The sequence below is a fragment of the Erpetoichthys calabaricus genome, chromosome 12 (genome assembly GCF_900747795.2).
Source record: "Erpetoichthys calabaricus chromosome 12, fErpCal1.3, whole genome shotgun sequence".
NCBI lineage: Eukaryota > Metazoa > Chordata > Cladistia > Polypteriformes > Polypteridae > Erpetoichthys > Erpetoichthys calabaricus.
Window position 1 is genome coordinate 85,671,715 of NC_041405.2, and position 15,411 is coordinate 85,687,125.

General features: G+C 37.0%; 1 protein-coding gene across 2 annotated transcripts in view; it reads right to left on the bottom strand.

The window, feature by feature from the left end:
• arhgef6 (Rac/Cdc42 guanine nucleotide exchange factor (GEF) 6) overlaps positions 1-14,754 on the bottom strand; it is a 172,873-nt gene extending 158,119 nt beyond the window's left edge. For both annotated transcript variants that reach the window (XM_028815801.2, XM_028815800.2), the window contains exons 1-2: positions 14,436-14,754; positions 3,556-3,639 (exon numbers count right to left, since the gene is read on the bottom strand). In XM_028815801.2, coding sequence (XP_028671634.1) covers positions 3,556-3,639; positions 14,436-14,600 — 249 coding nt within the window. In that variant the 5' untranslated portion in view covers positions 14,601-14,754. The remainder of the gene's footprint in view (positions 1-3,555; positions 3,640-14,435) is intronic.
• Between the last annotated feature and the right edge of the window lie 657 nt (positions 14,755-15,411).

A 15,411-nucleotide genomic window follows, 5' to 3' on the forward strand; every position in this document is an offset into this window, starting at 1 on the left:
ACTGAAACCAGGAAAACTGCAAAGTACACTAACTTTCTAACGTAAGTTAGCCACAGTATGTTTGTTGACTCATAATACACTTAGTAATGTGTTTCTATTCATCTGTAGTGGATAATACAGTACAGAACAATGTACAACAACTGAAAAAGGCAACTGTGTATGCTACAGCATACTTACGGTGATGTTTGCAAGCAAATTCTACACTATGATGTGTTGTGAATAACAAGTTCATCTCACGATCCAAATCCAAATTTAAACTTTTGCTCTACTTTTTGTTTTTCTAAGAACCTTATCAAACATTAGACTAAACACACCATTTTTGACTTGAAAACTATATAATATTCATTGCTTAGACTTTTTGGAGGTAAATATGAATTGAGAAGGTTAAAAAGGGATATTTTTCATTAATTAACTTAGTTAATAAATTTCTTAACTTGTTTATACCCATCTTCTTAACCAGCAGCCATACCACATGCACTTCAGAACCAGTAATCCACCTGAAGCTACTGTAAGTAATGTTTGGGCCTAGCCAGTACTTGGATGGGAGTCCAACCAGGAAAGGTTGTATTGCTCCTGGAAGAGTTGTTGGTGAGGACAGTACAGGGTGCTTACTCTTTGGTCTGTTTGTAAATTCCAATGGCCCAGTGCAGTGACAGAGACACTGTGCTAAGAAATGGTGCATTCTTTAAGAAGAGATTGAAAATTGAGGTCCTGACTTTCTGTGACCATAGAAGATCTCAGGGCATCATTCCCAAACATTAGGGTATTCCCTGATGTTCTGTCTAAATTGCCAATCATGGTCTTGTCCATTCTGGACTCCTAATCATCCCCTGTCTCTGGGTATCTCTCTAGCTCACATATCTTCAAATCAAAACAGCTAATGTGTGGCGAGCATACTGGGGCAATAATGGCCGCAATCATATCAAACAAGAGGATGCTGCCTATGTAAAATTATTTGAGTAGCTAGAAAAGCCCTACATATTATATACAGTATGTAATTAATTATTGTTTTTATTGTTATTATTATAATAAGGTCAATGGGAGCCATAGCCATCCTGGCAGCATCACAGTCACTGCTGGGACCAACTCATGACAGGAAATGAGTCCATCGCATAGTCTTCTTCTTCTTATTTCGGCTGCTCCCGGTAGGGGTTGCCACAGTGGATCATCTTCCTCCATATCTTTCTGTCCTCTGCATCTTGTTCTGTTACACCCATCACCTGCATGTCCTCTCTCACCACATCCATAAACCTTCTCTTAGGCCTTTTAGTCTTGCCCGACAGCTCTATCCTTAGCATCCTTCTCCCAATATACCCAGCATCTCTCCTCTGCACATGTCCAAGCCAACGCAATCTCGCCTCTCTGACTTTGTCTCCCAACCGTCCAACTTGAGCTGACCCTCTAATGTATTCATTTCCAATCCTGTCCATCCTCGTCACATAGTAAACTCACTAAAATCTGGCAGTTTAGACTTACTCATTAACCTAAAAGACACGCCTAAAGTATGTGAGTAAAAACCAGAATACTTAGAGATAGCCCAAACAGGCAAAAGAAGAAAATGCAAACTCCACCAGTCATGGCCAACTCTGCATTCAAGCTCTGGTTTTTAAAGATGTAAAGCAGAAAAGCTAACCAAAGCATCAATAGTCCTAAATTTAATACAGATAACTCCTCTAGGAAAAGGAAATGACAAAACTGATTTCCAGAATGAAAAATGTAAACAGTTACAGAATGCCAATGAGTTATAGCACATACTGGAATAAAATCCTGATCAATAAAATGATTATTGTCTGTGGCAAAAATTGATCATAATATAAAAAGATTTTTTTCATGAAGGTAAGTCCTAATGCAAATAGACATTAAAATATTGTATAAGATCAAACAATAGCTTAGACGACTTCAATGAATCCAACACAATGTATGTAAGCATTGAGCTGAAAATGACACGACCATGTAAATTAATAATGGACTTGAATTCTAATACTGAATTCCCAGCAACACAATTGACCTCCTCTCAAACTGGGTTACAGCAAACTTTTAAAAAAATAACAAGGAATCAATTAGTAATAATACACATCAGAAATTAGGCAACAACCAAGATGATGAAAAATGTATTCCGTGATGCAAAATTCTACACATCAATCACTAATAAAATGTGCCTTTCAACAACAGTGTACATTTTAACCTCTCCCAATCATTCTGTTGGTATTTTGTCTTGGAAAATCAAATATTGCTCCATTATTCAAAGTTATTTTATTAAATAAAAAGTATATTACTTATACACTTCGACTTGAGCTTCTCTTGTCTGTTTAACTGACAGAATGAAATGCTGAACTCTGATCAAATAGTCAACATTAATAACTTCACCTAGTTGAGACTTTATACCACTTAAGACACTAGCTGAACAACTGAAGACTTTGTTTTTAAATGACATCCACATACAGATATATGCAAATGAGTAGTGGCTTACTTCCTAAAGATCTATCCACTTATTTATTTTCAATAGTTTTTAGTCCAAATCAGAATTGCAGGAAAGACAAAGTAAATTGCACCAGCTTTGGACACAAGCCTGGAGTCAGTTCAATATAGGGGTGCACTTAATTTCTGAGCAAACTTAACATTCACACTCTCTCCAAAGGGGTCAATTTAAAAATGACCAATTATCACAAAACCCTGAGTACTCTAAGGTATGGTAGGAAAAACCGTAGTATCCATACACAAAACCTGAAGAGACATGAAGAGAGTTTGCAAAACATGCATATACCTTTCCCTTGGTATCCCAAAGATGCTAAATAATTGATATGTGGTGACTCTGGAGACCACTGCATTATGATGCATTTTTGGGACAAGCGAGTTTTAGAATGCTATGCTAACAATACAACTGGATTTTATACAGTTCTTCGGGAAAGTAAAGTCTATATGACTGATGCATCAGAAAATATTTATTAAATGGCTGATTTCGTCTGCAATGCATAATAATTTTACTTCACGCCAATAACAGACTGCTCTTCAAAGAAAAAGAAACGACTTTTGTTCAATGTTGGGCGATGGGCTAACAAGCCACATTATATAAAAGCAGTTTCAAGAAATTGTTTTCAAATGCTCATCAGAACCTAAAGAGTGCACTGCATTTCAAACATCTGCAAAAAAACAGGAAAGAAATAATAATGCCCACCAGGAATAACAATAATGTCGAAGATAAAGAGTATATAGTATTTTATTTAATTGTGTTACAAACAGTCACTTAATCATATACACTATGTTTAGCATACCACAAACAGGTCTTGATATGATTCTGTTCTCTAATTGGATAATTTGGAGTATGCAATTGCCGGAAAGTCACAGTGATCGTTTGCTCAAAAGAGTGAATACTATTTCACTAGCCTACTCTGCAGCGTGGCCAGAAATCCTATTTAAGAAATTCAATTTCAAACTAAAAATTTAATCGCACTGACAGGAAAGAAAAAGTTCTTATAACCGGTAGAGGATACAAGCAATGACAGCCCCCACGGCACCCCCACAACAAATAGTATAGTATTCACATTTTACACTCACCTCTATTTTTAGCGATGCACATGCAGTCAAAAACTCCCTGATGTTGCTCAGACAGTCCTCTTCGCTTCTTGGATCTTGACAGAACTGAAACGGCGGCAGAAACAATGAGAAGGGTTATTATAATGTCCAAGAAAGGTGGAAGTGCAATAAGAATTCGTCTCATTCCACTGGGCCAACGTTACAGTTACACTCATGCATTCTATTAACACTCTGTCTGTAGTTCGACTGTATCGCTTTCGAGCTTTTATTCAATTAACTGATATTTATATTTTGTGTTTCGCAGCCGGATGCGACACTGTCTTGTTTTCTAGCAGTTGCAAAGTAGTCAGTCTCACTCGCTCACGAAAGCTCTCTCTCTCTCTCTCTCTCGCTCGCTCTCTCTCTATCTGTCTCGGAGCTGTCATCAGGAAACGGAAGTGACGTCACCGGCGAGGGCTAAACGGACAGTTAAGTCATTCGCGTCAATGTTGCAGACAAGCCGCTTTCTGTCAATAAAAGTTTGTGCCGTAGTTCCAGTTGCTCTCAAAGGATTTTTTTTTTTCATATAACTAGGCGATTTTGAACGTTTATTTTTACAGTCGTTCGTTTAACGAAAATCTGTGACAATATTCTTATTTGAAAGACTTGTATGCTGTATGCTACCTGTGTGGTTTAAACGGTGCGCCTGTATATGCATTTTAATGAGAATTATTTTAAAGGCTCGCAGTAATTCCTTGCAGTGCGTTCATTAACGGTAATGGTTTAACTATATGTTCTGTCGTATCAGGTGCACACAATTTCATTCATCAGAAGCTCCAGCTATATGTTTTTGGATCCCTGGGGTAAAAAGATAGGATGGATCGATTTGTGTGTTATGAATATCGTTACCATTAATTAATCGTTTCATTAATTGGTCATTCGATTATGTAGCAATAAAGTTCAGATCACAAGCCGTAGCAGAAAGGTTATGCATGGTGGTGGACATCCTATTGGTGAAGAGTGGTGACAAAAAGCCCTAATGGATATTTAGAAATAAGATTTCTGAATTTGGACTGTATATTTGCCAATAGTTAGGCCTACAGCGTTTGCATGTTCTCCTTATTTCTTTATTTTTCCCATTTACAGGATACTTTAATCCTCTCACTTTATGGATATCGGTTGTATAGTTTTAGTGTGTCTTGCAATGAATTGGTGCCCCATCCAGGGCTGACTTTTGCCATGCACCCAAAGCTGCCAGAATAGATAGATAGATAGATACTTTATTAATCCCAATGGGAAATTCACAGTATGCTCAATTCCCTGTGCATGTAATGCTGGGTTAAGCCTCTGCATGAAATAGATTAGTGAGTTGATAAAAGCAAAGTGTCATTATTGATTACTGCCTATTGTCTGCTATTACGTACAGTCAAAATGTACTCAATCACTGCCCTATGACGGCCTGTTTTTACTCTGAAAGGCACCATATAACACAAAGATTAAATGAGGTTGTTGCCCACAGGTAGCATTGTCCTAGTGATTCTGGCAATGGTAACCTGTTAATTTGTTCTCATTGTGTTGAAATGAATGGATTTTCCCCTCAGAGGAATAGTGTCTACTGTTTTGCATGTTTTGTGCTTGTATGCATTTGCCTATAATTTAGATGCTAAAATGTACTTCCTCAATAGGCAAAATAACAGCTTCAATATCAGTATGTTTTTGTGTGCTATTCATAAAACATTCATCACTGTCTCCAACTATACTGCAATTTAAAAACTGCCCTTAAAAGTACAATAAAGCAAAAGTTTCAGTGTGAAAATTTGCAAAATACAATGTTGCAGATGAAATGAGATACCTTAAATTTACAAGGTATAAACACCACAAGTGTGTTTAAACAACTAACTATATTACATTGCTTGATTAGTTTAGTTGGTTAAACAAGATCATAACTGAGCTTTACATGGAAAATAATTTATTAGGCCATTTGCTTTCCATTTGCTTACTTGTTTCAATTCATAACCACAAATAAAGCATGCTACAGGATTTCAGTATTTATACACTATAACATTTTATTTTTTATGTCAGGATTAATGCAAAGCAAACTGCCAAAATCATGGAAAATTAAATAAATTAGCCATACACAAATTTAAAAATGTAGTCAATCTCATCTTGAGGAAGGGTTCAAGAAGATGCCCATTTTGCCCTCATCCTTAACATCATTAGGGACTAGACTGTACAAGTTGTGATCAGAATGTTTTCTACCTGAATCTGAAAAGGATATTTTGATCCTTATTTTATAAGTGGACAAATATTAGCTCCTGTGCTAAAAATATGTGAATTGCAAGCTTTTGCCATTGTGAACCTGATTGTTGTGGAAAGTTATAAAAGCATTTGAAAACATTGCCAAACTTTATTATCCTTAATCCTGTTGCATTCAACAAGTAACTATTAGTACTGGAAAGATTATTCTCTGTTTTTGTTTTCCTTCTGGTGCAATGAACCCCTGATTACAATAAATATTTCCAGAGACAGTATCACACAGAGTCCAGAACACAAAATAGTAAAACAAATGCTTGAGTAAAGAAAAACATTAAAAGAGAAAAAAACAAATGTAATAAGCAGGAAGCCCAGGCTTTTGTTTCAAGTCAAGCATGGAAATCATCATGCCAGCATTACAACTTGTGTTGTCTTACAGCTATGTTGGTAGATCACATGATAGATACGATAGATGAGTCCCATTCTTTATATGATTTGGCCACACCACCTAGCATGGCTAAAGATTATATATCTAAAATTTAACTTATGCAGTTTCAAATATGACAGAGAGACAGTGCCAAGCAGTATGCGCTGGTGGTGTAATGGTGAAAGATAACGCTTGCAATTCCAAACCACAATAAATAACTTCAGAGACAATATGTCTCCAGCCAGGGCAAACCAGGGCCATGGCAAAGAGAGTACGAAAAATGCTTGATTAAAGAAAGTTTAATGCAATGGGCTAGAACTGAACTCAGATTTTCTTTTAAAGTAAAGATGAGTTCAGATCAGCCATAAATAAATGACATGAGAAAACAACATCCACTCTGCCACCGTCAGGATTATTAAGCTACCTAAAAGGCATCCCAAATACAATTTATTTTTCAAAGTGAATTGAAAGTGACCCTAATGCACAAATTAAATAGTAAATGATAGTGATTCCATTGGCTACTTGAGTTATTGGTGGTTAGTAAATGTAATTAAGGTTTCCTCTAAAGCGTAATGCTTCTTAACAGCATTGCCAGTGAGATTTAAGCATAAGTGGCACATTCACAGTTTCCCTGGACATCCAATATGACATTTATAATGTCTGTGTTGCCTTCAGCTTTTGACAGAAAATTGTTTTAGCACCTTATTCATTTTTTCTCAGTAGGGTTTTATTGCATTGCTCTACATCTATATTTTCTTCTTATGTGAGATAATTGTTCACTGTATTGTTTTCAGTAAAATATTAAATGTGATAAGACTACAGTATATTTTTTCTAGAAAGGCATTGAAAGCATAAATGAAAAATTATCAAGTTAAACACCAAATAATATAGCATTAATTTAACCTTAATAAATGCATTAGAAGAAAGCAAGTTCAACAGGACACATGATGAGCAAATATGTTGCCCATTATTCAATTTTTAATTCAGAATCCTTTAATAAAACGGAACGGAATCTGTTCAGACTGGCCAGAGCAGACTGCATTTTACACAACTGCAGAGTAAGGTCTCTGCTTCAACAATTCATAAAGTGAGAAGGAGCAGTTCCTGGTCACAATGATTGCATTACTGAAATTACTATGACAGCAAATTTGTGTTCTTTGAGGAATCTTTTTTTTTTCTAATTCAATGCCTGAGTAATCTATTAATTTAAAACTTTCTTTCAGTCTTTACAAGGAGGACTCTGTATGAACTCAATTTCTTGTGTTTGTCCAATTCTGCACCCTTTTGACCTGAACATTGACTATGGCAAGAATTACTATTTAGAAATACATCAAAATGCATTTTCAAATATCTTATATAAATTTAAAGAATTATTACTATTAAAGTGACTTAAAGAATTACATGCATTTTTTGATATCTTAAGAATTCTTTTTTCTGCATGGTCACTTTGAGATGTATGACATGCATTTTAAAACATCTTAAAATAATGTTGTGTACATTTTCAGGTACAGTATCTCAGAGGTACTTTGAAATATAAAATAACTGCTGTCCTTTTATAAAATATCACTAATGCATTTTGTAATAGTTCTAAATGACCGTACTACAGTATACCATTTTCTAAACCTCCTTAATCCTGAGCGCTGTCCAGCAAGCGTAGGGCGCAAGGCAAGAACAATTCCTGGACAAAGCACCAGTTCACCATGGGTGAATACCTATGCTAGCTGGGATAGGCTCTGGCCCACCACTATTCTGTTCTGGATTAAGTGGGTTGGAAAATGACATGACATGACAAAAGAAGCCTTTGTTGAAGTATGATTTTAAAAATAAATTCATATATGTACCTGTGACCTATGTCTGTCTTGGGAATATACATGAACAGATTTTTGTACAGTACACATTTCTTTTAAAGTAATGTGCAATTGTCTTAGACAGTTATTTTATGTCTTATAGCAGTGGTTCTCAATCTGTGAGGCGGGCCCCCCTAGGGGGGAGCTAAAATGTGAAAAAAAGAAAACAAGAATCGAAAATATGAAAAATGCATCTATTGAAACCAAAACAAATTAACTTAAACTACATTCTGATACTAGAAAAATAAATATAGAGTTAGATAAATGTTGATAAAAGTTAAGTAGGTATAATAAAATATGCATCTATAATATATCATTAATTAAAAAAGAACAAATTGGTATTAGTGGGCTCCTTTCAAAAAAATGTTATGGGGGCGTGATTAAAACTGTTATGAAAACTCGGGTCGCAAATGCTTAAAGGCTGAGAAATGCTGTCGTATAGATTAGTGCGTCAATAGAAAAGACCATCTTTTAAAGCTCCAAACATTCCATTTTCAAAAAGTGAATCAATATACTAAAAGACATGAATGTCCTTAAAGAAAGAAACTAATGTAGTAATAGGCCAGTTGCAAGTTACAAAATATTATATCTTTGTAGAAATAATGCTCAATGCTTGATCAGGTAGATATAACAAACAGGTGCTAATGCTCAATGACACAAAGTGTAGGATGAACCAAAGAGACACCAAAACAGTTGTGTTGAAGGATATCTAAAAAGGTGAGGTTGCAGTAGATGTAGCAATTTAACCTGTAAATTCAACACCATGACAAAAGTGAGCACAGTGCCAAAACACAAGGTTGTTATCCTGCACTATCAAGGTCTTTCCCAAGCTGAAATTTCCTTACAGACAAGTGTTTCCCGATGTGCTATCAAAGCTCTTCTGCAGAAGCATAAGCAAACGAGGCTGAGCATCAGAAACACAGTAGTCGGACATGGAAACTGAGTGCGGCAAATGAGAAATACATCAAACTTACTTCCCATCAAAATTAGAAAATGTCTGGCATCAGTATCAGCTGAGAACTGGCAGAAACAGTTTGCACCCATTTACGTCCATGTACAGTCTGGAGAATTCTTATAAGAAGTGGTCTTCAAGGAAGAGTTCTGACAAAATGGCTGACTCACCTAGGAATGAAAATGCAAGGACTAACTGGGGTGCAGTAATGGCAGCAAATTTTCTGGACTGATGAATTAAAATCTGGAATGTTTGGATCTAACAGAAGACAGTTTATCTGTCAAAGGTTTGGTGAACAATACATGGCTGAATGGCTTCAGGCAACAGTGAAGCACAGGGGAGATTTCCTGCCATGTTTGAGGCTGCATTACCATAAAACAGAGTTGGTGATTTGATCAGAATCGAAGCACCCTCACCACTGACAAGTACAGACAAATGTTTACCCATCATGTAATATCATAAGGAAAGCATCTGATCGGTCCCAGCTTCATTCTTTTGGATGATAAAGGCCCCAGATACACAGCCAAAAGCATAAAAAGCTACATGCAGCAAAATGAGGAAAAGGGAATCCTGCAGCCGATGCTATGACCCCCACCGAGCCCTGATCTCAACATCAGTGAGCTAGTCTTTGATTATTTACAGAGACAGATGAAAGTAAGGCAGACAGAAAGTTTGGTGTGGGACTGTGGCTGGAAACAACTGAACACATGAATACCTTCAGAAACTCAGAAGTGTGCGAAAGAGAATTGCTGCAGTTTTGATGGTAAAGAGTGGTTACACCAAATATTGATTTAATTTATGTTTTTTTCCTGTTTACATCACAGTCTAGTAAGTTTATTAATCAATAAAAACTATTCATGTCATTATTTTTCAAAGCACTCCCACTTTACTGCATTTTTTCACATATATATATATCCAGCCCGGAAGTGAGAGGTGGATTTGGGGTAAGGGCTCTGCTTCCAAGGAAACAGAACACTCGCTTAGCCGCTAATAACACAAGCGAGGCCAGCACATCAGCAAAACGAAACCTCCGAAGAAAGATAAAGTCGCTTAGCCACTAACATCGGCAAAATGGTATCCCTTTTACTTTTCCTCCCGCCGCTAATGCACAAGCGATGCGAGCACATCGGCAAAACAAATCCTCCTAAGAGAGAGATGCCCAGAGTAGTTCCTTTCAATTACCTGACATCTCTACATTTCAGTTTTTTTTCTGACAATTTCAATAGTTTCTAGGACCCTGTGCTTTTTACAGCACGGGCTTACCCAGCTAGTATACATATTATATATATATATATGAATGGAAGAGAAGGTCTGTGATATGGTTTGCATATTTGCAGCTGGTGATCCACAAAGGGAGAAAATGAATCACGTATCATTAAGTAGTTTTTATTCCTGAGCTTTCAGCCCCTACCAGGGGCCTTCATCAGAGGATAATGCTTAGAATTACAAGAATCAAAGGCAATATATAGCAAAAAATTACACAGTGGAGAGGGGGGATGGCGAGGAGGTGGGGTGGGCGGGCTAAATCATTAATTGATCAAATCAATTTAAGATTTGAGGCCAGTACCAAAAGTGCCAGAGAGCTGGCCGAATCTTGGCTATCAAATGAGAACGCCATCAACAGATATTTGGACATAAATCCAGCATATGCAAAATCTTCATTTTGTGGTAAGCAATGTTGAGCTTTGTCCAAACATTGTGGTTTTAATGCCAAAATAAAAGTTAATTAAGGGCTCATCTGTCCAGAGAATTCAGAAACTCAGGTGCTCTCTTACAATCTTAAGACAGACAGTATGATTCTTTTTGGCACAGTGGCTTTTTCCTGGCAATCTTACTACAAATGTTGTTCTAATTCAGTGCTCTTTAAGTTGTTGAAGCATTCAGGCACAGTTACCTGAGGGGAGTCTGTAAACCTCTAGATATTATGTTTGGAATGGCTTTTAGCTAATTTGTTATTTCCCTTATAGATCATGGTAATATTATGGAAGAGCTTCCACTTTTAGCCAGGTTGCTATCATGTTAAATGTTCTCCATTTGTAAATGACTTGCTCCACAGTGAACTGATGAAGCCCAAATCTTTCTCCTCACTACCTAAAGCCCTGTGAAATCTTCTTTTCCCTTGGCATGATGGGTTTGCATTCATCTGTGTGGGTAACACCAGGATTCTTATCTCTGTTAATCAGAGTCCTGTCCAACAGTTTCCTTAAGGTATTTCTTTTGATTGGTTAATTTGGTTCCTAATGATTTACCCACTGGATTCAACGTACCTACTTCTTTAACCAATGCACCTTGAGGCTTACTTCATACCTGCGCTAATTACTTTTTAATTCCATTTTTCTACTATTCACAAGATTTCCTGTAAACCAACCTAGGGAACTAGGAATTACATACCTGTTATATCAAATAAAAAGACTTGATCTGACTAAATAATGATTTTGTAGAACTAAGAAAATCTATAATTTTGCTACAGGTTCAGATCTTTTTATACAGCACAAAATATTTGTTTATAGTATGTAATTTTGTTAATCTGAGCAGTTTTAGTAACCTTACTGCAGAGTCATGGTTGGTAGCTCTTTAAGTAGCTATGCATTGAGTTTGGCTTTATAACATTCATTTCAGTAAAGACACTCAGGATCATCGATAAACTGGACATTTTTTTAAATTTTCCTTCTTGAAAATGTTTTGATCATTATGATAGACAGCTTCAAGCTGAACACGCATATAACTTCAGATTGATTCTATCATGTAGGATGTTGAAAAAAAATGAAATTAAGTTTTATTCTATTTAGCATGTGTAATTGCTCAATGATGCTGGCACATTGTTCAGTTCAAGTGGTCTGAAAATGTCTTGCTTCTGATTTTGTTGGCACTCGGTATGTAGAGCTTCTCATTTCAGTGACATGTTGCACTGTTTCTTATTTGATGGCATGTCTGATTTGTGAACCAAGAGAAATGTCTTTCTGAATCTTGGCATCAGTTGTTTGTGGAAACATCTGTCTCAAATATTAAACTCTTTCCCCTTCCATTTTCATCACTTAAACAAAACAAAACTTTTCATCAGTCCAAGTTTTACATGGAAAGAAGGGAAAAATATCTTTATTGGGTTGAAATGTGGTTTATGTGCAACACTTGTGTGCCCTGGAGCCAAATGCACGGCTGTCATATTCACAAATGAAACAACAGTACTTGTGATATCCGACCTGCATTCTGAGTAACAGTGACACTACTTATATAGATAGTCACAAATGTGCCAGTTGTAGTTGTTGTACTCAATGTTTACTTAGAATATGCGAGGAAATAACAAAAACTGGCGATTGACATAGGATAAATTAAAGTGTTTGGTGTTTTCTGTGATCAGCAGGCCATAATCTGTAAAATATATCGTATTCTGGAAGCATAATTTTCGTTGTCGAGAGTTATGCACTTCCCTGTAGATTACCGAGCCCCTTGGTTCCCTGCATATAGTTTTCTCTTCGTTAGTTTTGCACACTGATAATATTGTTGTTCTTGAGGACAACAAGGGTCACTTGATGATTTTCACTTATTCTACTTTCAAATTGTAAACTTCTTCTTCATTCTCAGGCTTAGCGGGTTGAAATACAGGCGATTTTTTATTACTTCTGTACTGGGGCCAGACGGCTCTACCCATGGCGACATGTATCAAAACTCTTAACCTACATTTTTAATAAGCAGCATTTGTGTCAAGACGATACGAGTCAGTCCCGAAAACTGACCCCTAAACTTTATGTCAGTACACACAGTATTATACTTCAGTGTGTGCTAGTGATGCAAAGCAGCAGCCTTAAAAAAACAGAACAATACTTGCAGGAAAACCACAATCTACCATTTACTATATTCAAACGTGGACGTACGTTAACTAACTCTGCATCCGTTCATTCCTCAAGCACAGTTCAACTCATGACCACGTGCTTTTTTTCTGTAGTTCTAACTTTGATCTGGTTGAAGCGGATCGAAATTACAGGAATATTAAAATGGTTAGCAACTCTTGGAGCAAAATCAACGTAGGACATTTCAACCGTAATTTAGAAGTACGTTTAAATCGTGACTTCGTCCAATTTGTGCTACGGGATCGCCGCCCCTATTTAAGCGCTACTGCTACAGTGCATCCATTATAGGTCAGAATATAAATCAAGTTACATATGTGAGGGCATTGTGCCAAGACTCAAAATAACACAAAGAGCTTTAATCAGTCTTCTTTAAGGATAACCAGTTCTTTTTATATTTCCTGCAACGTCACAATTCAAAGTTGTTTACAACTTTCTACATTAATTTTGCACCGTTACCCCAATTAAAAATGAAATATGAAAAAAATTAATTTAAAAACGTTACCATTGCCTTACTCACTTAAAAGTTGAGCATATGGATTTTGTTTTTCTAATTTAGGGTAATGTAAGCTTATCACAGATAGCATGCTGGTCTTGCTATTAATTCATGGCTGATTCATTTCAAATACTGTCCTAAAATCATATTCCAGTCTACTGAGATGTCTTGAGTGATGCGAGCCTCTAACGTGCATTGTATTGTTAATTGTATAGAGTCATTTATTTCTATGTAATAAAACGATCAGGTTGGTAATGTTTTTGTTTGGTTTACGGAGTGCAGAGGAGAATAATTTTAATAGAAATTCATTCCTCCTCGTGACATGCGTTAATTAATCAAAGGAATTCTTCATGCTTTTGTCATTTTACAAATGCGTCTTAGATAACTGCATTGCCTGCTACACATGGCCAGGAATGTTTCAGTCCAGCCTATGGGCTGGTCACCTTACATTTAATTTGAATACGTCATTTTATACTTCACAATCTTTAAAGTCGAACTATTCTGCTTTGTCCCTTAAGGGCCATGAATTTGCAACTGCTAACATGCCCGCGTTGTTCCGTCAGCTAGTTTCTTGCGTGCTCCAACTCGTGCGCTTTGCAGCTTGAAGTCGTGTGTGCTAAAGCCAGAGACCCAAAAGGGTAATCTAGCAATGGGGTAAACTGCAGCAAATTACGAGTAATCATTTTATTTGATACCACGAGCACCGCACCACCCACCATTCGAGCATTTTAAGCTTAAAATGAGTCGAGTTTTGTTGATCGTTCAAGTGGCCCCGCATACGGAAAAAGTGTAAGTAGAAACACAGGAAGTGTAAATAGAAACTGCAAACCTAACAGTTAATGTTTTTAAACAGAGATAAATGTCCGAGTTTTTAAAATAAATATTGCACATTAAAAACGAGTGCAGTATTAATGATCTCTAGTATGCTCATTTTCACCAAGTTTCTAAAGCATCACGATCACGTTTGCACGCGTTGTCCTCCTTTGCCAATAACACACGGCCCCGCCCCGATTCCCCCTTACCAAGTCGTCTTTACGTTTAGAAATATTTCTGTAGACTGTACTGCGTTAATCACAACAAAGCTCACCCCTTTCCAGATTACCTTGTGCAGAGAGCCCAGCTGCAACCGCTCCACGAGTTTGCAGAGCACCACCCCATCTTTCAAGGAGAATTTCAGGAACTCTTCTGGGTCTGCGATATTCTTTTTAGGCGAATCCAACACACCTAGAGATATCAGCCAGGTTACCGTCTGCTCCTCCAGGTTCATCGCTTTAGAAAGTGAGACTCGCCCTGTGCATAAAAGACGTTGCGCCGACTCAAGCTGTAACCCACATCCGCGATACTATCGACACTTCTGCTTTTTTTGCTGTTAAAATAAGTGATCCCGTGCAGTCAGCAAATTGCATTGCAGCACAATTATCCAACACTACCGACTTAAAATGTCAAACGGTAATAGAATTTCACTTTCATGTACCCTGGAGTTAAGCAAATAACCCGGTCTGCAATACTTTACAAGGGTCTGTTGACTACGCAGGGATATGTACGATTACCAACACCGCCGTTATTTGACGGATAAACGTATGCGACTTCAAGCACCCCTGCGAGCGCCTAAAAAAACATGACCCAGGTCATATTTTACAATGCCATCTATGCAAGACCAATTGTCAATAAATTCCTAGGTGGGATAATTAAAAAAAAAAAAAACCAGACCCATACAAGTTCACCATCAGTCCAAATAAGGGACCGTTTACAATGCAACCGGTCGATGGAATTGCACTGCAGCCTCGGCCGGAGTGGCTTTGAGGCAATTTATCCCAAAGATTTGTTGAAGTACAAATCCAGCTCGTAGAAAACCTTCCAAGTTCAGTAAGCACTTTGCCATTCTTTCGTGGTCATCCCATTCAATGGAGTAAAAGTTGGTGTAATAAGCCTTTTTTGGGAGAATAGTGCTTCTCACAAAAAAAAAAAAAAAAAAAGTACCACGCTTAACCGGTTAGGCATTAAGTGACAAAATGCAAACGCAATGTCATAGCAAATCTGGAATTATCCCTGCATGGATAAAATTCACCCAAAAAAAA